This window comes from Neovison vison, chromosome 4 (assembly GCF_020171115.1).
Source record: "Neovison vison isolate M4711 chromosome 4, ASM_NN_V1, whole genome shotgun sequence".
Classification (NCBI taxonomy): Eukaryota; Metazoa; Chordata; class Mammalia; order Carnivora; family Mustelidae; genus Neogale; species Neogale vison.
Window position 1 is genome coordinate 148,459,901 of NC_058094.1, and position 23,105 is coordinate 148,483,005.

General features: G+C 39.5%; 1 protein-coding gene across 1 annotated transcript in view; it reads left to right on the forward strand.

Annotated features, from left to right (window-relative positions):
* Positions 1–2,014: 2,014 nt before the first annotated feature.
* The window catches only part of GNAI1 (G protein subunit alpha i1), an 83,530-nt gene continuing 62,439 nt past the window's right edge, over positions 2,015–23,105 (forward strand). Inside the window, exons 1-2 of the mRNA XM_044245898.1 lie at positions 2,015–2,122; positions 2,631–2,799. Coding sequence (XP_044101833.1) covers positions 2,682–2,799 — 118 coding nt within the window. The 5' untranslated portion in view covers positions 2,015–2,122; positions 2,631–2,681. The remainder of the gene's footprint in view (positions 2,123–2,630; positions 2,800–23,105) is intronic.

The window sequence follows — 23,105 nt, forward strand, 5'->3', positions numbered from 1 at the left end:
ATATTCCCCTCAAACAAAATATACAGACTGTCTTCCCTTCCCCCTCTCCCCCAAATTCGTATGTTGAAGCCCTAACTCCAATATGACGGTATTTGGAGGTGAGTCTTGGGAGGTAATTAGGTTTAGATGAGGTTGTAAGTCTGGGGCTTACAGATGGGAATTTAATGGTGGGAAATTAGTCCTTATAAGAAGAGAAAGAGACTAGAGCTCTACATGCCAGGGCACAGCAAGGAGGAGACCACCTGTAAGCCAGGAAGAGAGTCCTCATGGGAGACCCGAATTGGCTGGCGCTTTGATTCTGGAATTCTCAGCTTCCACAACTGTGAGAAATAAATTCCTGTGGTTTAAGTCATCCATCTGTCCTATTTTGTTATGGCAGCCCCAGCTGACCAATATATGCCCCTGGAAATCCTTCACTAATCCCAGTTATGGCTTCCTTCCAAAGTTTTTCTTTTAACTTTTTTTGTAACTTTCTCTTGGACCTGCCTCCCCCATCGCCTTACTGATTACTCCATTACTCTACATCCTCTAAGAAGGTTAGCTTCATATAAAGCTAATTTTCAGTTCTTATTCACTTATGTACTATATTTTAACTCCTCACCTACTTGACAAGTTTTTCAAATGAGAGATGCAATGTGAATAATTTTGTTGTACCTTTTCCAAAATATGAATTTTATGGTCATTTCCTCCAGTATTAAGTCATGGCTGCTTCCTCCTTTCCTGCCATTGTTGGCCCTACACTGAGTATGGCCCAAAGCTTATAGGAAAGGCCTCATAGCCAATAATCCCAAATGGCTAATATATAAACACTATGTTGAAAGTTCACTCCATCAAGTTTAACTCCAGAGTTTCTGATGAGTGTCAACATTTAAAGCACCAAGAAATATGGTAGCAAGTGATTAAGTGCAATTTAAAGCTTGTACCTTTTTGTTGTTATGTTACAAAAGGTCATAGGAAAAGTTGGGGCAGTTCTTGAAATTGCATCTCTTGAGCCCAGCGGGTTTGACTATTGTGGGAGGACAGGAAAGGGCATATCCAATAAGGAGGAAACTGCAGCCTTTGCTAGCTCCCCAGTCCGGGTTCAGTGACCCACTTCTGCCCAGAGGATCAGTTCGACCTTACCTTCATGGAAAACTCAAGCCAGTTTGGTTTTTGTTTCTGTTTCTGTTTTTGTTTTTGTTTCTTACAAACACTTTGTAGAAAGTAAGACTTCTAGGTGGAAACCAAAGAGCAATTTCCTAATTTTTTAATAAATTAAAGAGGATGTTTTTCTTTTTGCTACTAGCCCCGTCTTCTAATCAATCAGCACTTCGTGCAACGTCAGGGAAAAGTGTAGTGTAACTGACAGAAGAGACCAGAGCTTAAACCTGCGCTCATTCATTCCATTCTGGGTGAAATGCCTCCGAGGGTCCTACAGGCTTATTCCCCCCAGACCAGTTGGCAATAGAAGGTTGGAGCCATACTATGGGTCATCTCCAATTCATATTATGGGTAAGGAGACTAGCTAAGGCCTGTGAAAGGGAATACCATGCCTAGTGGTTTAAGATTTACAAACGTGGTGATAAAAATTGGTTCAAAATTTGGTGTGGAAGCTTACAGGATGCTCCATGGGAGGTAGGTTTAGGTGCGGAGCACATTTATCTGTGTAGGTGTGTTTTATTGCTCCTGTCGTTATAAAATATACTCTGAATATTTGTCTCATATTTTCTCAAGTTATGAGAAAATCTATCAAAATGTTCTCTGCTTGTGAAAAGAAACGTGAGAATGGATGGAAGGAGGGAAAACAACGAAGGAAAGAAAAGCCTGAAGGAAGTAAGTTAACCTCCCAGCCCCCTCCCCTCTTCTGTTCCCCACCGTCCCCATCTCTGCTTTCGCCATGGCTCCATTCCCTTCCCAGCTCCCTTTATTTCCCACAACCCTGAAGGCCAGCCGACAGGGGTTTACATTTCGAAAACCCTTGCGCGGCTGCCGGAGCTGGGCATGCTCAAACGCCCAGGACGGGCTTTTTTCAGCTTCCAACTTTGGCAGCTCTCCCACCCGCACCCCGAAGGGGCAGGTCCGCACAGATCCCTCGGTGTGAGTAAGCGGGGAGAAATTAACCCACTCCCACGGAGGAAGCGAGGTCGGGGAGCGAGCCGGGCAGTTCGGCGTTCCGGGGGCGCTTCCAAAGGGCGGGCGCGGGGTTGCCGAGCCCTGGGGGGGCTGCGCAGCGCGGGGGGTCTGTGGCCGCGCGGGCGCGCGCGCCCGTCCGAGGGGGCGCTGTCCGAGGGCACGTGCGCGGGAGCGCGCGCGGGGAGTGGTCGCCGAGTGGCGGGCGGGGCGGGCAGGGGCGGGGCCGCGGCGGCGCGCGGACGCCGAGCTCCACCGGGTTTCCTGAGGCTGCGGCGCGGCCACCAGTGGGAGGGCGGCAGGCACCGTATCCAGAGCCCGAAAACCTAGGATTTCGGGGGCGCTGAGGGACGCAGGAGCGGAACCCGGCCGCGGGGAAGAGCCGCGCGGTGCAGCTCGCGCCTTTGCAGACAGCGCTTTCCTCGCTCCGCTTAGGAAGTGGGTGGGGGTGTTTCGTGGCCGGCGTCGGGAGGGATTGGAACGCCCGCGCCGGGAAAGAAAGAATTCACCTGTGTTTGAAGGCAGCTCGTCGGACGTGGAGGGAGCGGCGGCGAGCTCTCGCTCCTGGCACAATGGGCTGTACGCTGAGCGCCGAGGATAAGGCGGCGGTGGAGCGGAGTAAGATGATCGACCGGAACCTCCGTGAGGATGGCGAGAAGGCGGCGCGCGAGGTCAAGCTGCTGCTGCTCGGTAAGGGCGGCCAGGCGCGTCCCGGGGGGCCCTGGGGTCGGGCGGCTTGCTGGGCGCGGCGCCCCGCGGTGGCCGCTACGGGCCCCTCGCGTTTGGAAACGCAGAGCGGACGTGTCAGAGCGGCCGAGAGCGCGTCTCGTGGCGCCGGGGGATGGTTTCCGGGCGAGAGCGCGGCCGGTGCCGTGCGGAGCCGCGGCGGGCGCTCCTGTCCCTGGTCCCCTGCCTGCCTTCTCCCTGGCCGGGGAGAACTCGCCCGCGGGCGGCGGGAGCCTCCGTTCACTGACAGGCGTTGGTGTGGACCCCGCGAGGAACCGCGGAGCGGGTCGCGAGTAAGCCCGGTTTCTCTGAAGTTCGCTCAGCCTTCGGAAGATGAAGGGGGCTTTCGCGGCGAGGGGGGGAAAAAAAAGAAAACCACCCACCACCCCTCCCCCCTTGAAAACCCTTCGTTACGAGGTGTCGTATCGTGGTTGTGGTTTTCCCCTGTCTAGAGTGCCTCGTTTTGTGAAATCAGTGCACCTTTTGTGAGGTTCCGTGGGAGCGAGATGGGTCCTTCCTGTTAACTTCCTATGACGACTCAGTAAGTGTAAAGGGAGCACCGACTATATTTACCTTGCTCAAGGAAGGAGGCTATCTCTGCTGGATGCTTGGTTTTTATTACTGCGGAGACGTGGAAACCATCAAAGTTGGGTAACGTTTGCTCCGGTCGTAGGCAAGGCAGATACTCGAGGGGAGAAACCTATGCGAAAGGGTCACGCGGAAAACGGAATTCTCTCCCAGCCGCCACGGTTTCTGATGAATGAGATTTGCCAGGTACACGCCAGGCTTTTATTTGTCCTTAGTATTGTTCTCTTGGTGGAACGCTCTGGGGAGGTCTTTTCCAGCTTCTTGAGAGACCCCCCCCCCAAAAAAAAAAAGAGTAAGTCAGGGTTTTGACTGAAGAATACATTAGGAAAATAATCACAGTTTAAGATTTGTAGATCTGTGAGTTGGGGTTTTTTGTTTGCTTGCCACCCCTCCCCAACATACACACTCTATAGCTATTTAGGTAGGTGAAAGATTTCAGAATCTTTATTTGCACTTCCAGGGATTGCTTTTGTTTTAGAACAGTTAAAATAAAAGGAATCTTGCACAAGCCTGTTTTCAGTAAGCTTCTGTTTCATTGGTTTAATGACTGCAGGAAAAATGGTGGTTTTTTTTCTCCATTACTAGTAGGCTTAGAAGCAGCAAAGTTGGCATGACTAAAACTAATAATGATCTGAGTCATTTTGCTAGCAAACTGTGAAATAACTTTGCATTTTAAAGACCTGAGTGACTTTCTTCAACCTTTCCCCCAACATAAATCTTTCTCAATTAATACTGTTTACCTAAGTTTTTATGTTACTAAGAAATAACATATTTTGCCTGGGTCAGTGTGTTTTTAGTGTCTTGAACATGGAAGAGACACACCTTGACATGGAAACGTGTAGATGTTTCTCTTCTGATGTGGATGTGCTTGAGACAAAAATGAAACAAAAGGAAGATTGCAAAGTTCTCTTCCTGCAGTTTCTGCACTCCTGCTCTGATGTATTCTTTCAGTGTATTTTAGTGTGACTCTAGTTTGAGCCAGCCATCCACCATGTTTAAAGCAATTGAAAAATTGAGTCCTCTGGTGTTGTTTTATGCTTTAATTAGATGTCTATTGGAGAGAGATGGCCTAGGATAAAGGCCAGAGGAGTTGGTTTTTGCTTATATTCAGAAGAGGTCAGTGTTTCTCAGCCTTAGCGCTATTGGCATTTTAGGCACGGTAATCCTTTGTTGTGCAGGCTGTCTTGTACGTTGTGGGATGTTCAGCATTGCAGGATGTGCTTTGGCATCTACCTGTTAGATGCCAAGAGCAGCCCCCTTAAACTTTGATCCTTGACAATGTCTCCAGATAGTCCCCAGACTCCCCTGGGGGGTAAAAATTAATCTCTGATGAGAACCTAGATTGACAGGTATAGTGACTGTATAATTTAGAAGTAAAAGTTGCCCCTCTACAACCAGCTGCAGTAAGAGTTATAGGAAGGTGTAGCAGAGTCATGCTTTTCAGAAGAAATTAATAGATTTTGTTTTTCTATACCACTAATGTTAGAAAGATTTCAAAATGATTTTTAATATTTTTTAGGTAACTGAATTCCTTCAGTTGTCTTTTCTAACTTTGGTGTTTTGCTTTTCCCCCTGCATCTTCTTTCTCTGTAGAAATCCCTTTGTACCCCTGTTGTGGGCCCAGTTCTCCCTCTTCTTCCTCTTTATCTGTCTTACTCCTACTCCCCTTTTGCTCAGGGTCCCAGCATTCTAGATCCTATAAACAAAATGCTGGCTTATTTCATAAATGTTATTCTTGGAATGTTTCCAAACACTTTTTTCCCCTAATTTGTCTTTAGCAGTGAAGTTTTGAACTTGGGTTCTTCTATGGATGTTTAAAGGCATATGTGTAAGGAGCTCAATGAAATCATTCCATATAAAACACGACAGCTGAATCAACTAGAAAAACAAAATGGTTTTCTGGGTAATCAATAACCACTGTCACTTCCATTTATATCAGGTCTTCCTCTTCAATTATTTTATTATTTTTTTCATCAGATGGACTTTTTCCTTTTAAAAATGCCAGAAATCTCCCAAAGTATATTTAAGATAATATAATAAATAGTTCATTGTATTGCATTTTTTTCTTGAGGTGCATATGTATTGTATTTTAAACATCTGGGTTGAAAGTTTTAGGTATGCTATGCCCATTATTGGGGAAAAAAAAGGTACTGGGTGTCTATTATAATATAAACTTTTTTAAAAATCAGAACTATTTCACTATCCATATTAGGAACAGTGAATTAGGACTTAAAAAAGAGAGGACTTAGTCTAATCATTGTCCTAAGGGAAATGAGGTCATTATTAGAGTGGTTCAAGTCTTTAGGTTTAGTTTTCAGGCATTGATATGAGAATAATAATCATAAATAGAAAAACCCATTTTTATAATGAAAGTTTTCTTCCCATTATAGATGGCTAATTGCCTGAGGGGAAAATATTTTTTATTGACCTGTCTTTGAGGATGTTATGGTTTATCCTTTTTTAAGGTCTGTATCATTAGGTTTTGACTGTTTTTACAGTGAGACTATAGTATGCATATGGACACTTCTTAATTATAATTTTCACAGATGTAAAGGGTTAGATTATACAAAAGTAGAACTTCCATGCATTCTTCATAACATTGCACTCTGAAGCGGAGTTTTGAATCTTTTTCACTCCGTCTCATTATCCTCTCCGCTCCACTCATCCTCTCAGACAAACACAAATCCACACCCTTTCTCTTTCTGTAGTTGGTTTTAAATACTATAGGGTAAGTGAAAATGAGGTGAGGGATAAGATCTCTTCTGCTTGGCGAATATTTTTCCATTGCTACCAGCAACCAGCTCTTTGAGAAGCTACATCATTAATCTTTTTGTTCCTTTATACTTGCCCTGTGACTTCCTTCGTTGGGAAATTCTGGCATTGCAGGACGTTGGATTTTGCGTTGCTTTAGCTATTTCCTTAGCATTGGCTCAGGACCTTAGATGTGGGGAGTCCCATTTCCTTGAGTAAATGGACCTGTATTTCAACATGGGTTCTATGTTTCTCTCTCACTCACCTACCTTGAGGTTAAGGATTACTTTGATAGTCACTACAGGTGGTATTAAAGTGTGTTTTGAAAGGGCTGATTTTTCTGTATCTTCTGTTTCTCCTTCTTAAAATTTATAGTTCAAGTTCTCTGATGCCACTGGCAGCCTAATTGCAGAAGGCTTTCCAGCGTCTGGTGTTTCGCCTCTTGCCTACTCTTGGTATTGTGCTAATTCCTTGCTCAGAAACCTTTGTTGTCTTCTCCATTGCCTGCATAAAAAATCTTTCTTCTAGACCTTGCTTCCCTCCATCCTTATGCTCTTCTCCTCAGGGCACCCTCCTCCTCCAGACAGGAACAGTTGGCATATGGTGAAGCATATTGTGCTCTGGTTTCCAGTTTGGTTTAGCTGTGTGCCCTGCCTGTTTCTCGGACTAGTGTGAGCACTTCAGGGGCAGAATCATTGTCAGTTGTACTTATATGCATCCCAAACAACCATTTAATTTGTCATATGCTTAATTAGTTGCTAATTATGTTAATACCCTATGTAGAATTAGAACTTCATCTAGAATATAAACCATATACTTGGCCATTTTCAGTATTGATGGGAATAATTATCCAGCCAAACAAAGTAAACCAAAAAGGAATATTAACAGCATGTGATGACCAAAATAAACACATGGTATCTAAAAGCAGATTCATTTAAGAATTCTTTTTGACTTTTATGAGAATTTTTCACAGTCCTTATATTATTTGAGAAATTAGAAAAAATTAAAGAAAAATGACAGTGGATATTCAATGGAGGAAAGTGTGCTGTGTTGCAGTTGTTATGTTATTCCTTAGTTTTTTTTCTTTTGTACAGATCTTATTTTGTGATCTTTATTTTTGGCCTCTGAACCATAAGTAAAGAGCATAAGTCTTATTAAATTTATCAGTGATGGGAAATCTAATGCCACTATTATAGGACTTAGAAGATGTTTGGAAATGTAATGCCCGTTTTCTAGGATTTAGTAGGAGATGTTATTTAAACCTGGGAACGATTGCTAGAAATTTTCAAACAAAAAGTGAGCATCCAACCGCAATCTTACTGCTCCTTGTTTTGCATGCCTCAGCTTTGGAAAGTTCAAGCTACCACAAATTCCCATGGGAGGACCTGAATGTATTTGTTGCACTTCTAGGTCACGTATTTCTTGGTCACATGTTCTGGCATATGCAGTTACCCAATGTGTGAGTTCCCACAGTGTGACATTGGTGAAGCTCAGATCCCAGATGGCATTTGAGCTGTATGAACTAAGGTCAGCAGCACCTAATCTTGTAGTGTTTAGACTGCCTTCTGTCATAACTTGTTAAATACTAATTAAAAATCTTAGCAGAAATAAGGCAAACATCATTTTAAGGTGAATGTTCATTCCATAAGTGTAGTGGCTTTTAAACAATGTAAAATGTAATTAGCTTTATGTTCCTGGAGGTCAGAAGTCCAAAATGGGGTTGACCAGGCTAGAATCGGGATGTCAGCAGGGCTTATTTTCTTCTAGAGGTCTCAGAGGAGAATCTTTTTCTTGGCCTTTTCCAGCCTCTATCTAGAGGCTCCCTGCTCTCCTTGGTACATGGGAAACTTTCTCCATCTTCAGAACTAGCAGTGACTGGTGGAGTCTTTCTCAGGTAGCATTGTTCTTGTGCTAGTCCTTTCACTTCCAGGGAACCCTGTGATTTCATTGGGTCCACCTGGATGATGCAGGATAAGTCCCTTCCTTCAGGAGACTTGTCTTAATCCCTTCCACATAGTTTCTGTTCCCATGTAGGCTGACATGTTCTCAAGTTCCTGGGATTGGGACATGGACATCTTTGGGCATCTCATGGGCTATTATTCTGCCTCCCACAGTCTGCCCTCTGGCTGCCAAAGATTTATGTAAAATGCACTTACCGAATCTCAACATCTCCCACAGTCTCAACCCATTACGGCCTCAGCACAGTGTCCAAAATCTCATCCAGATCTCATAATCTAACTCATTTTGGGTGAGATTCTGGGTATAACCCATCTTGTGACAAAATTCCTCTCTGCCTGTGAACCTGTGAAACTTGAGAACCTGTCATCTGCTCTTCTAATATGATGATGGGACAAGCACAGGGTATCAGTTATAGATCTTCCTGTCCAGAAAGAAAGTGGAACCAAAAAAGAGTCATCCGGTCCCTTGCACTGTCCAAACTACATTAGGTTTCAAAACCTGGGAATAATCCTCTGATCCTCTCTACCTTCAGGGTTCTAGACCCCACCCTTCCTTTTTAATGAAAGGTAGCCATGTTTGCAGCTTGAGTAATTTTATCAGCCAGTTTCTTGCCTATAGAATTCTTGTGACCTGATAGGTTTTTGGACTCTCATCTCTTTTTTCCTTTACTGTTTTATAATAACCAGCAAGAAAGAAAACAGCTTGCACCTTCCAACAGTTTGCTTGGAAATCTTCTCATCTAAATACCCAAGCACATAGCTTATATGTTCTGTTTTCACATAACCACAGGACATAATTCACTTAAGCTTTCTGCCACTAGGTAGCAAGAAACCTCTTTCTGCTAGTTTATAACACGTTTTCCTTCCTGTCCAAGTCCTCGCCAGCAGCACAGTTAAAGTCCATATGTCTGTCAGCAGCATGTTCATGGCAATGAAAATATTTCCTGAGATCTCATATGTTTTCTCTAATATATGTTCAGATGCTTAATATAGGTGTTAACACCTGTATTTCTAATAGTGTGTTGGGGGCAATCCAGGCTTTACAACCTTGTTCCTCAAAATTCAGCCTCTGCCTGTTGCCTGATTCCAAACCCATTTCCGAATGTTCAGTGTTTGTGTGTGTGTGTGTTTGTGGCAGCATCACTGATATCTCACGTATAACTTAGAGCATGCAGAATGATTATGACTTCATTTTCTTCAGTCCTTTGCAGTTTGCGTGACTATCATGGTAACAGCAAAATCACCAGTTTCTAGTGCTTCGTATTGAACCCGTGATATTTCAGTCCAGACATAGTGTTAAAGAATAAGACTTTTATTTTTGTTTGCCTCCGCTTCAGTGAAGTTTTTCCTGACCATCCAGTCTAAATTTGTCTTCCTTCCTCTCCCTTCCTAATTACACCATTTTGAAATCATCTTGTGCATTTACTTTTTTATTGTCTGTTGTGCCTCGTGTTAGGGTTGGCTTCCTCAGAGCGTGAATCCTGTCTGACTTGTTTATCATCGAATGACACAGAGTAGTCCTTCCATAAATGCTGATTAAATGATTGACTAGTTAAATTTTTGAACATTAATTTTGATTAATAATCTTTTAAAAAGTTGATACATTTTTCTTGTGCCTTGGATATTTTTAATGAGTTTTGGCCCAGTGTATTCTCATTTATTTCTTTCATATCTTGCTGGTTATTATAACTAAAACCTACTACATTATTATTAACACTCTTCTAAAAACTAAAATTAATTTAGGATACCTAATTCTTGTTGCATGATCAGAAACATACTATGACTCTTGGGAAATTAGGTGTAGAGTGAAATGTGATTTTTATATTTGCTTATCCTGGACATTTTTTCTTTTTGTTTTTAATCTTCGTGGACACTTTGTTTTTAATAGGATTGTTGCATTGCTATTTCACCTGTTATTTGAGCGCTTTCTTAAAAGGCCTGCAGTCATACAGCGTGACATCAGATGTATTCTCACAATCATATCTTTCACAGCAGGACAATGAGATTGTAACTTTGGCTTTCTGGAGCCAAAGTTAGAGTGCTCAGAAACTGACCACAGTCTATTCTTTATGTCTTTTCTATCTTTATGTGGCGAGAATTGTCATTGGGGCATTTGCAAAGTGCTATGCCTTAGGCTTACCAAATCCTTAAGAGAATTTACAATTTACTTAGGGATATATATACATAAAAGTAGTTCCTCATAATGGTAAATAGGGAAGAAATGGTAAAATAATAGATACTAGGAAGGTGAGCTTTAACACTGGGTGTCTTCATTATTGATCACAGATGAGGGTGGAGGTCATGTACCTCTCAGAAATTACCTCTCAGAATAACTGTGGTTTTAAATCTGTCCATTTCCATGCATTTCTGAGCTTATTTTTTGATCCTGCCTGACTGTAAGCTGTATTATATAGAAACCTGCAATCTAGAAGAGACTTTGCTATCTATGACATAGTTTTCTTACAGTCTTCACATAGAAGGAATTTTAGCCCTCCAAGGTTTATTTAGCTCTGTGCAGAGACTCTCTACACAGGGAAGGGCCGTTGACCTGGCAGTAAAATGTTTCTCTTGAGATCTTGGTCAAGTTATCCTAATTCTTGAAGCTTTAATTTTCTTTTCCATAAATTCCGGATAGTAAATGTACCTACCTCACAGGGCTGGGGGACAAAGTAAGCTAATACATCCAGGATACTTAGAGTAACACATGGCACAGCAGTTCTTAGTAAATATAAGCTGATAAGATAAATACTTCAGAGATTCTTTGGAGTCAGCCCTCCCTCTCCGTCTCCTTCCGGTTTGATCCATTTATGTTTGTAGATATTAAATCATTTGTTGGCTCTTCTTAGCCAAGGGTATGTACATAGCAAAGATATCGAGAAGTATAAAGCCTATCTTAATTACTAGTTTCTGATCCAGCCATGGCTTCCTTGTGGGACTTGGTTTTCTGCTAATAGTATCTTCTTTGGGAAAAGACCAGGTAAATATCTGTGTTGTTAGGAATTCTAGAGAGAGTAGATTTTAAGTAATTGGAAAACTTTACAGATGATTTATAAGTAATTTTTTCTCCCTTTTATTACCTGTTTTTAGAGTAAATATTAATTTCCTGTGAACTTTTTATCTTTCTTGAAAATAAAACAAGGCTGTTAATGTAAGTTTTGAAACATTATTTGAGTTGACTCAAATGAATGTACCATTTCTCTGGTGAATTTATGATTAGTTGCCATGAATTTAAAGCCTTTTCGAAACTTTCTGTACTGGTGACTCAAACAGATTCCTAATAAAATTTCAAAATTACCATGAATATACTTTTAAGAAAGAAGTAACATCTCTTGAGAAAGTGGTAGTAACCTTGATATAGAAACAGTGGAACATTTACTCTGTGATAGTATTTGTCTCTTTTAATAATATTTCAGAGGAGTCTCTTCCTTCTGCTTTTATTTTGCCTTTCTAAGGCACAGTCTGAATTTTTTTCTAGTAATTTACTTATCTAATCTATATTGTAATTTTTTTGTTTGTTTGGGCTCATGTCTTTTATTTGACAGACTTCCATGATATTTAAGAAGCATTGGACCTATAAGTAAATGGCACCCAAGATCAATGTAATATAATAGGAATTAGAAGAAAACCTCCTTATTATTGGTAGTTCTGAAGTTAATTTAATTTCCAGAGTTAAATTTATTTCAGTGCAATTTAAAATTGATCTACTGAGTTTTTACAAACTGAGCAGTCAGTGTAATCAGCAACAAGATCAAGAATTATAGGCAAGGGTTATGCTGTGACTGTAACCAGTTGCCAGTCTGGCCAGTCTGGAACTGAAGAGCTGGTGCACTGGCTCCCACTCGGCCTCCCAGAACCTTCCATCTATCCTGGTTCTCTCTGCCATCTTCATATTTCTCTAAAGACTCCTGCATCCTGGTCCATAAACATTCTCAAGTCATGCCCAGCATTAAAAATAATAACATTCAAGCAAGATGTCCGTACTCTCCTTCAGTCATTTTAAATCTCTCATTTCCCATCTAAACTTTTCAAAATAATCAGGCTGCATTACATTTTTACTTTTTCACTTTCCATTCGCTCTTTAAATTGCTTTTTATTAAAAAAACTTGTTTTTCAACTATATAGGAATATTGAGAAATAAAACAGGCACTCTTGTAATCTGTATGAATATATATATATATATATATTTTTTTTTTTTTTAAAGATTTTGTTTATTTATTTGACAGGCAGAGATTACAAGTAGGCAGAGAGGCAGGCAGAGAGAGAGAGGAGGAAGCAGGTTCCCTACTGAGCAGAGAGCCCGATGTGGGGCTCGATCCCAGGACCCTGGGATCATGACCTGAGCTGAAGGCAGAGGCTTTAACCCACTGAGCCACCCAGGCGCCCCATGAATATATTTTTTTAAAGAGAGACTATCTTAAAAAAAAAAAAAAGAGAGAGACTATCTTATGGTTAGTCCCTTCTATAATTAGGTCAGGCCTCTCGTTCTGACTTCCTATCTCTTAACTTTTCTCCAGTTTTTTCTTCTTTAATCTCCTTTTTATGTTACGTATATATCTTTTAGTTTACCTTATCTATTTAGCAATAAACTAATCTGCCTTTTAACATACTGTTTTTAATTTTATTAGTAATATTTGTGTATTTAGGAACTCTAAATAATCTTTTGGAAATAGTTTTTTCCATTCTTATATTTTGTAGCTTTGTAAAATAGTCACTTTCATCATACCATACTTCATAGTCTCTTTGTGAAAGATTTATTATGTAAAGTTCTTAACAGTTCACATATTTGTAGGGTGTTGACTGTATTTCACGGTAGGTAGATCGTGTGCTCTAGTAATTTTTTATTGTGAGCGCATAGTAACCAGCACTTTGTGTGAATTTTGTGCACCCCAGGTTGGCTGTAGTTTTTTCTTAGTCATGCGGGGTGAGGGTAGACGGCAGATTTACTTTACTTACCTTATTATCACAATATTCTAAAACGGAAGGCCCCATCTCTCACCCACTTACCCAACCACTTCCTCCTCCTCCTCCTCCTCCTCTTTGCTGTTGGCTCTATTTTAGTTGGTGGCACCACTGATCCTTGATTTCTTATTTGCTTTCACACCCATTTAGTCAAAAGCTCCATTGACTTTGTTTTGTAAATTTGATTTTGTTTTGTAAATATTTTGCTTATTTTCCTGTCTCACATTTTATCATCCAGCAACACTGAACTCAGGGTTTCTCTCCATTCCTGTGCAGTCTTCTTGCTTGCTTGCTTGCTTTTTTTTTTTTTTTTAAAGATTTTATTTGTTTATTTGACAGACAGAGATCACAAGTAGACAGAGAGGCAGGCAGAGAGAGAGAGAAGCAGGCTCCCTGCTGAGCAGAGAGCCCGATGCGGGACTCGATCCCAGGACCCTGAGATCATGACCTGAGCCAAAGGCAGCGGCTTAACCCACTGAGCCACCCAGGCGCCCTTTTTTTTTTTTTTTTTTTTTTGCCACCGACCACCCTTTGCTCATGTGGTTTCTGCTTAGGATGAGGACTACGTGTGCGTATATGTGCATGTGAGTGTGCTCGTGCGCATGTCCGTGACCCTGGTTGGCTCTCCCAGTGCTGTTCTGGACTTATGATGAACTCCCATGGTGTCCTTGTTCCTGGCAGCCAGTTTTTTTTCCTTGCCTGCCAGCGTCCACTGCTTATTGGTCTGTTATGGCTCATTTTGTTCACGGCCAGGACAGTTTCTCTTACAGTCTTGCCCCTCCTTTGTGTCTCATGGGTGCTGTGGACCTTCTGATCTCTGTTTTTCCTGGGTAGCCCTTTGCTGCAGAGCCAGTCCTGGTAGCCAGGCTCTTTCGTGGCTACCTTGAGTGCTCTGTCTTCTCTGGTCACATCAAGCATGTTGAAAATTATATGTCCTATGCATTTTGCAGTGGTGCTGATATGCCCCAGAGAGATGCCTCAGGGTCTTTCTTCTCCCTGGATCTCACATAGGCTCTTCTGCCTTGAGCAATCTCTTCATCTTCTCTGACATTACTGGTCACCTCCGAAACTGTGGCTCAAAAAGGGATATCAAGATAGAGGTGACTCCCGACCTCTCTCATCCCTCGCTCTCTCCTGCATTTGCCACTAGGCTGTGGATGACCCTCTGGTTACCAGGCTAACGGTCTCTGCCATGCGATGCCTGGAAAGTAAAGCACTTGTACCCATCCATTTCATCTGATGACACTAATGCACCCCATCTGCCTCTTCTCTCATTATGCATGTAAATGCAAAGGAGAAAAAAAAAAACACATCAGTAATTCTCAAAATACTTCTAGCATTACATCCTCTGTTGTTCTTTCCATTCCTGCTCTGAAGTTAGGCCTTTTCACACTTGTCATTATTGTATGCTCTTGCTGGTCCAAGTATGCTAACCTTATTTTCCTAAGGCAGCTCTTCTGAAATTTAAACTTTAATATGCATTGAAATAAGTTGGAATCTTTTAAAATGTAGATTTCCTTTCTATGTCTGGGATGGAACCTGAGATTCTGCATTTCTCACAGGCTCTCAGGGCCTGCCTTTGCCACTGATCCCCAGGCCAGTCCATATTTTGGGAAGCAGAGTTCTAGAGCTGGTGATCCTCCTGGGTCTTTTCCATTTATTCACTGGATAAGCATTTTTCAAGACTTAATGCCATTTTTGCCATGTTCATGAAATCTCCCATAACCTCATCTTTAAGGTATTTAAAACAGTGCTTTGCACAAAGAGCTATCATTTATACATTTATACACACACGTACACATGCGTATGTAACACCTGTCACACTTACATAGTTAAGCTCTTAGTGTTAACCTGAAATGGTTTTTTAGTAGAATATTTTGAGAAAAACTATTTGATATGATCTTGCATGGAAACATGTACTTCCTGGAGAGTGATCAAAAACTGTAATTAGCCATAATGAGTCGTCAGTGTATTTAGCAAGTATTTTTATTTTTTTTTTTATTTTTTATTTTTTTTAAAGATTTTATTTATTTATTTGACAGACAGAGATCACAAGTAGGCAGAGAGGCAGGCAGAGAGAGAGAGAGGAGGAAGCAGGCTCCCTGCTGAGCAGAGAGCCCGATGTGGGACTCGATCCCAGGACCCTGAGATCATGACCTGAGCCGAAGGCAGCGGCTTAACCCACTGAGCCACCCAGGCACCCTAGCAAGTATTTTTAAAATGGATTTCTTCTTTTGATGATATGATTATTCAAGTCAGGTTGAATGTGACCTTATAAATATATTTTTATGAACATTTTCATCTAGTAATATTCATGACATTCCTTTCTCAGAAGTAAATAAAGGGTGGTTGCAAACTCTAAGAAAGTTTATAGTCATTGGTCTTGAAATAATTGATCATACTATTTTTATGTAACCTCATCTCTCCTAATCTTACCTCACATACAACATGATTTCCATTGCCTTCTTTAAAAGGCAATTCTGGTCTTAGAAAACTGTCCTTTCCATATAATATTTCCATTAATATTAATATTTACTGGCAAGTACTACAAAATATGAAACATTTTATGATTAAATATAGTATAAATGACTTAACACTTCTTTTCATTTGCTGGTTAGGCTTAACTCTAAGTTAGTTATGACACCTGGTTCTTATAAAACGTGTAACTTCATTCAATAAATATTTATAGATGCTAGCTCTATGGCCTGCATTATCTAGGTATCTGGAAATGAACAGTCTCTGGAAGTTGATATTAATTAAAGGAGAGGAAACATTCTTCAAGTATTTTAAGTATTACAATACTGGAAACGTAGAATAAAAGCATTATGGTTATTTTGGCTTGTTTACTAGAAAGTTTAAAGCTTAAGAAAATGGGTTCTGGGTTTTTTCTCTCTTTTGTCTTACTGTGTCTTTGGAGTAGATCATTTTAACTTTGTTTTGGATGATTGCATTTTTTTTTTTTTTAAAGATTTTATTTATTTATTTGACAGACAGAGATCACAAGTAGGCAGAGAGGCAGGCAGAGAGAGAGGGGAGCAGGCTCCCTGCTGAGCAGAGAGTCCGATGCGGGGCTTGATCCCAGGACCCTGGGATCATGACCTGAGCCGAAGGCAGAGGCTTTAACCCACTGAGCCACCCAGGCTCCCCTGGATGATTGTATTTTATACATCAGGTTGAATTTTACTGCTTTTTGCCAAACGCTATTCAAAAACTTCCAGATCAAGGAATAAATAAGGAACTCCAAAGTAAGTTATACCATGCATATGGCCATGTTTAGAATTTTAAGACTAATTTCTTGAAAAGTTTAACCAACAACATAGCCCATGGGAGTTTTAGCAGTATATTTGAGATGCCTTAAAGTTTGATATAAAATGTAACCAATATAGGGGTGCCTGGGTGGCTCAGTGGGTTAAAGCCTCTGCCTTCCGCTCAGGTCCTGATCCCGGGGTCCTGGGATCGGGCCCCATGTCAGGTTCTCTGCTTGGCAGGGAGCCTGCTTCCTCCTCTCTCTCTCTGCCTGCCTCTCTGACTACTTGTTATCTCTATCTGTCAAATAAATTAAAAAAAAAAAAAAAGTAACCAATATAAAAAGAGTAGTTCTGGAGAATAGAAAACTCTTAACAGACTCTTAGTATGGCTATATTTGGAGAGCCAGTTAGCAGAAATTTATAATTCATAGACTTGTGTAGATTTTGAAATATATTTGGGCATGTGTATGTTTTTGTTCATCAGTGAGCAAGTGTTATTTAAAAAACAAAACAAAACCAGAAATGTTAGAAAATTCAAACATCAGAATGAGTCTTTCAGATAAACAACTTGTTTTTTTCTGAATAGAAGTAGAAAATGCTTTTGTAAAGTTTTTGTAGAATGAACCCATAGACATGAGGAACTGAGTTGAGATCTCAACTTGAATATTTTCAGAGTTGTGTGGTATTCTAGAAATCATTTGGCATCATGGTTTGTCTTGGTTTCTGAAAGTTAAGATTAATTATTTATATTTATGTAGTTTTAGTCATTAAATATTATATGAATAAGTTTGCAACCAAGAACCAAGATATTCAGTGCATTTAAATAGGACATTTTGAGTAAGAGTATGGAGATGTCATTTAACCTTTGCTGCATTTTCAAGGTTTAGTTTGTTATTAAGATTCTGAAACTACCTATGTGTGAGCCTTAAAGGGGAGCATTCAGCTGGAGCATTTCTGTTACTATCTAGTGATTCTGTGTTTCTGAATATATTTCTTCTAATAATGGATTGTATGGTGTAGATCCAAGATAGTTTTGTATTTTTAATACAACAGTGGTGTGATAACTTTAGTACAGAGACCTCATAAAAGATACATTCTGCAAATTTCTTGAGCATAAAATATTCACTATCTCTGTTTTTCTAATTTTTTCTTCCTATCTGTTTTTCCAATTTTATCTTTAATATTTATATGTTATTCTCTTATAAAAATGGCATCTGGGCTGTAGACATGGTAAACATTTGACGTGGTAAGTGTGTGAAGAGTGCCCCTGTATATAGGTAAGGCTTTTTCTGTGTTAGGGGAGATACTCTACAAGCTAACTTCAGCACAGAGTCTATTATGAGGCAGACACCTCAGAGGAAACCCAACACTGAAACTTGAAAGCTGGTGCGCGAGGAACAAGACTGTGCCTTTGGCTTTGGAGCTGACGGCCTTGCCATGGTGGTTTCCTTCCAGCCTTCTGATTTCCTCACTCCATAAGTTTTATACTCCGTTTATACTACTCACTGCATCAGACTCTTAGTTTTCCAAAGTGAGACAACTCTGATCCTGCCCATCTCACCTTTTGTCCCCTGCTGTAGTGTCTTCAGCCTCTGGCAGGTGGAGATTGGGCCACATTTTGGTCAAATACACAGTCCTCTTCATCTTCAGTTCAGGCAGCTGTAATGGGAGAGCAGGGCAGGGCCATGGTGCCTGGTCCTTGGCCAAGGAAAGAAAGGCTTTGTTACACAAAAAAGTTTGGTGCTGCTTCCAAAACTTTTATACATCTAGTATCAGAGAAATACTAGATACTCTTAAATAGTATCTAGAAATACTAGATACTCTTAAAGAACAAAGAAGAGGCTTTTTTTATGAGACTGTTCCATCAGCAATAACATGTATGTTCATTGTCTTACATGCTTTGTGTTGTTTAGTTTTAAGCTTTACATGAGAGGTTACTAATATCTCAATGTATCTTGAATATCTTTAGTTATATACAGCATTACTGTTTTATAGAAAGAAAATATAGATATTGATCCCTTTTGTTCTAGTATCTAATTATCTTCAAAGGCTGATCGTCTAATTATTATTACATGTATTCTTTGAACATTTGGGAAAATAAACCTTTGAGAAGTTTCTTTCTGCATTTTGAATAGTTTACATGATACTGTATATGTATTTAACTGTGTACTTTTGTGGCTCATATATCAACCTCTCATTAAGTATTTCCAGTATGTCTCAAGTTTAGTGCCTACACAGTAATCCACTTATAGATCTGCATAATTTATTGTATCACACTAATGTTGAAAATTGAGGCCTTTCAGTTTTATAATCAGATATTCTGCCATGATGACTATATTTTATGCATATATCATTACGTGTATTCCTGACTATTTCTTTAAATTATTGGGTTAAAAGGCTTGAACTGAATTAAGGCAGATGATGTGTACAGCTAGACTGCTTTCCCAACACATTCTGGTTTCCACCCCTGCAGGTGGAACATCACCTTCATTAGCATTGAGGGTTCTTGTAATTATCTGTACTAAACTGATGAGTAAAAATGGCTTCACATTGTTACTGTAATCTGCAATCTCCTTTAATTTGCGGAGGGGTGGTGGAAGGACTGTTCTAAAGAAGTGAGTCTGGTCCATTTTGAGGTTCATCAGAACCTGCTCTTTAATACTTTGCATATATGTTGCATATAATTTCCCCTGTTGTGTGGTTCTGGATTTTGTTGCTTTTAGACATACATTGCTTGTTTTACTTCAAGTTCAGTAAAAAGATACAGAGTTGCTTAAGTTGTTGGCTCAGTAACTATGCCTTGAGAGATTTTGACAAATTTTTTTTGGTATTAATTTAATTATATATGCCTTCAGAATATACAGCCTGAGAGCTTTCTCATCAGCAGTAGAGAAGACTTCCTTAAAAACAAGGGAATAGTGCAAATTGTAGAAGACAAAATTGATTAATTCATTGATGATAACATTGATGACATATGTACCATGAAGAAAGTGGGGCAGAAGGAATAGTGTGTACCACCTGTTATGATGGAAATGCAAATTAAGATGAGATACCATTTCATGCCTCTTAGAATCAGGCAATACCAAATGCTAACCTGGACAAATTTAATATCCTTTTGGGTGGGAACATTAGTTGCTAGAAGCATGTTGGGTAAAGATACAGATCTTTACCCCACTGTAGTAATGTAGTAATCCCACTCTCAGGTACAGACTCCAGAGAAAGTATTGTGGTTTTAGTGAGAAAAATTTTCCTTGCAATATTGCTTGTAATAGCAAAATTTGAAATACCTAAATTATTCATCATCAGGTGTGAATAAATGCGAAACAATGAATAGAGTATATCTTGAAAAATGAAATAACCTGATGATTATGCAAATGAAATATTATACAGAGAAAGTAAATGTGTGATAAATCTTAGTGGCAATGTTAAGTCAGATATGCAGTTTGCAAAATGATATGTTCTATGACACATAATGTTAAAAAAATGTTCAAAACTATATCATATGTTTGGGCGCCTGGGTGGCTCAGTGGTTAAGCCTCTGCCTTCAGCTCTGGGATCGAGCCTCACTTCGGGCTCTCTGCTCAGCAGGGAGCCTGCTTCCCCCTCTCTCTCTGCCTGCCTCTGCCTACTTGTGATCTCTCTCTGTCAAATAAATAAATAAAATCTTAAAAATAAAAACAAAAAACTATGTTATATGTTTATAGGTAGAACATATATAACAGAAGTATAACGAAGTGCCTGGAAGGCTAAACATCAAAATCAGAGTGTTGGTTATTTTAAGGAAGGGAGAAAGGGAAGTAGGTGAGGGAGAGGTGTCCAGGGTGCTGTAATGTCTTCAATCTTAAGCAGGGTGCTGAATGCACAGATGTTTGTTCTCTTATTTTCTGGATACTTTCGTATGACTGAAATATTTCATAAGTAAACAGAAGTTTTGTTAGATGCTAATTCATTGCAATTTTGGCATCTTTGTTTTCTGTGCTCCCACATCTGGTTGTTTCCCAAGCCTTGTTTACTCACATTTCCATTCCCTTGTCCATCCTCGTCCTCCTCCCATTTTCACATAAATTAGTCTGCTGTAATACCCTCCTACCTGGTCTTCCTGCCTACACACTTTCCGCCCTCCATTCTAAATTAATCTTCGTAAATGACAGCTTTGATCTTATCAGTAATTTCTCAGAAGTCTCTAGTAGCTCCAGTTATTTACAGAATTTCACCCTGTTTATTAGCACTTCTGTGGTTTGGCTTCCACTCTGCCTTCCAGATTTCCCATGACTACCCCTTGGCAATCTCTGAGGACATCCCGTGCTTTCTTATCTTTGATACCCTTGCTCATGCTGTTCTTTCTAGGAATACCTTTCCATCCTCACCAATTTCTAGTCCTGTCCATGTGTGTTTTGGACAGTATTTGTCAAAATTGAATAATCTGTCTTTAATAAGGAGGAAACAATTCTTAGAGGTTCCTAATACTGATTTATGTATATTGTGATACCACTTATACAATTATGCAGCATGTAATTAGGTGTAAAAATCATTTGTTTCTAACTTCTAAGCAGTCATAAAGCCAAAAAAAAATTGCAAGTCTACAAACTATACAGTTCTTACGAACATTACTTGTTCTGTGCTGATTGTGATATGAATCCGATAGAGACTGCTTTTGCATTTGGCGTTCCCGTACTGCCAAATGCCACAAGATGTCTCAATTCTCTCCTCCACTTTCTGTAATTGAGCTATTGTAAAACCCTCATTCCTGTGATGTGCCCACCTTCATTGGAATAAATGCCTCATTGAGGAATCATCTGTGAGTATCGTGAATTGTAAGGCTCAGTGGTGTTCCTACCATGTAGTCTGATTTTATACATAAAGATAATATATCTCTGGACCTTAACGCAGATAATTCAATAAATCTTTAAGTAGCTACTGTCAGCTGTGGGCTGTGTCAGGTGTGTGGATCCAAACATGCATCAAACATAGATCTGCTCTCAGGGAGTTCAGTGGCAAAGTAAAGCAAAAGGAAACATTAGTTATGGGAGGAACAAATGCTGGGAGTGGGCTTGGAACTTACAAGGAGAGGCACTTGAATTTCAAGTTCTAGCTGTTAACTATTCAGCCCTTCAGCTATTAAAGTGCACATACAAGAATCTTATGTTGATACGTTTATATTGAGTTGATGTCTCTCCTTTTATATTTATGTTCTTCATTCTTCTTTCCTTGCCTCTCATTTCTTTTTCATGGACCCTGTTTCTTCAATTTTTTTAGAACTGAAGTAGGTAATATTAATTTCATGCTGCAAAAGATGAAATTGAAATTGAGGCTTAGATAGACATGTAATATGTCCAAGGTTATACAACTAGTAAGTGGCCAGGCTAGGTCTTGTCTCTCCCCTCTCATCACATCCTAAGGTCTTAACCCTCTTGGTATATTGCTTGCCAAGTACTTCCTTACACTTTGAACTAAAGTAAGCTTCTGTCCTCTTGTTAGATTAAGTGGGCTTTTGCGTTTGTGAAATTAAAGGATATTTCCCCTCCATTAGGGGGACAGAGCCTGGTAAAGAGTAGACATTCAATAAATGTTGGTTGAATAAATTAGTTCTATCTTATGTGGAGAGAATTAATAACTATAACTAAGAATACCAGTATTAACTGATAATATGTGATCAGGTGTTTTAACTGGATTTTTTAAAGTGAAGAATAACTCCTACCTGTATATTAAAATAGTGTCAGTGTTTTGTTTTGTAAAAATGAGAGAAACCATCCTCAGGATATAGTCTGGGATTAGTATAGATTCAGTCTCGTCTCTTATATCTTCTTTATTTAGGGATGAAATATTTCAAATGAAAAATGAAATATATATATATATACATATATACACACACACGTATACACACACACACACGCATATATAATACATATATATATATTAAAATACAGTTAAATATCCTGAGTCTTTGAAGGAAGAGTTAATTATACTTAAAAACTGTACTTACCAAAGAATAAATTTGGATTATTATATTTTAGAGATACTTTTTTTCTATGTCAGTGACTTCCCTATTAAGCAAAGTAACTAAAATGTTAACTTTTTCAGACTATGCCACAATGTAAAAATATCCCTATCATTCACAAGCCGGCCACAGCTTGATGATGACAGAGACTCTAAGAGGGCCGATTAAATTAATCAGGCTTGTCATGTCTGATGTACTCTTCAGAAAGAATCCAAGTATTCATTTTAATTTAGCATTCTTTTTTTTCTTTGATAGATACATAATACACAGTTTTACATTCCTGTTTTAAGGTTTTGATTATAATAGGTTTATCTTAAAAAATGGGAAGCTGTAGTTAATGCCTATAAAGTATATTATACTTTATAGTATATTGAAAGTATATTTGAACACCATTAGGTCTGATTGAAGTTGAAGTATTTCAACTTCAAATTGAAGTTAAGAGTATTTCCCTTTCTTCAAGTGAACCAGGAATATGTTGGAGGTATTTTCGCTCTGATAAAATTGAAAAAAAAGAGTGAGATGATTAATAACTCACAGGTGCCTGGGATAGACTGTGCTTATTCTATCCAAAATGGTAAAATATTATAAATATACAAAGGAGGGCTTCTGGTTATCTTATTTTGAGGGATCATATTAAATGACCTTACCATCCTTAAACAGTGCCCTGGGTACTTTACTTCAGAAACAATGAAAAAGAGATCTGTCTTTTGTGCCTTGGGCAAGAAGGAGAGGAAAAAAAATTTGTGAGCTGAAAATAATATTTTTTTT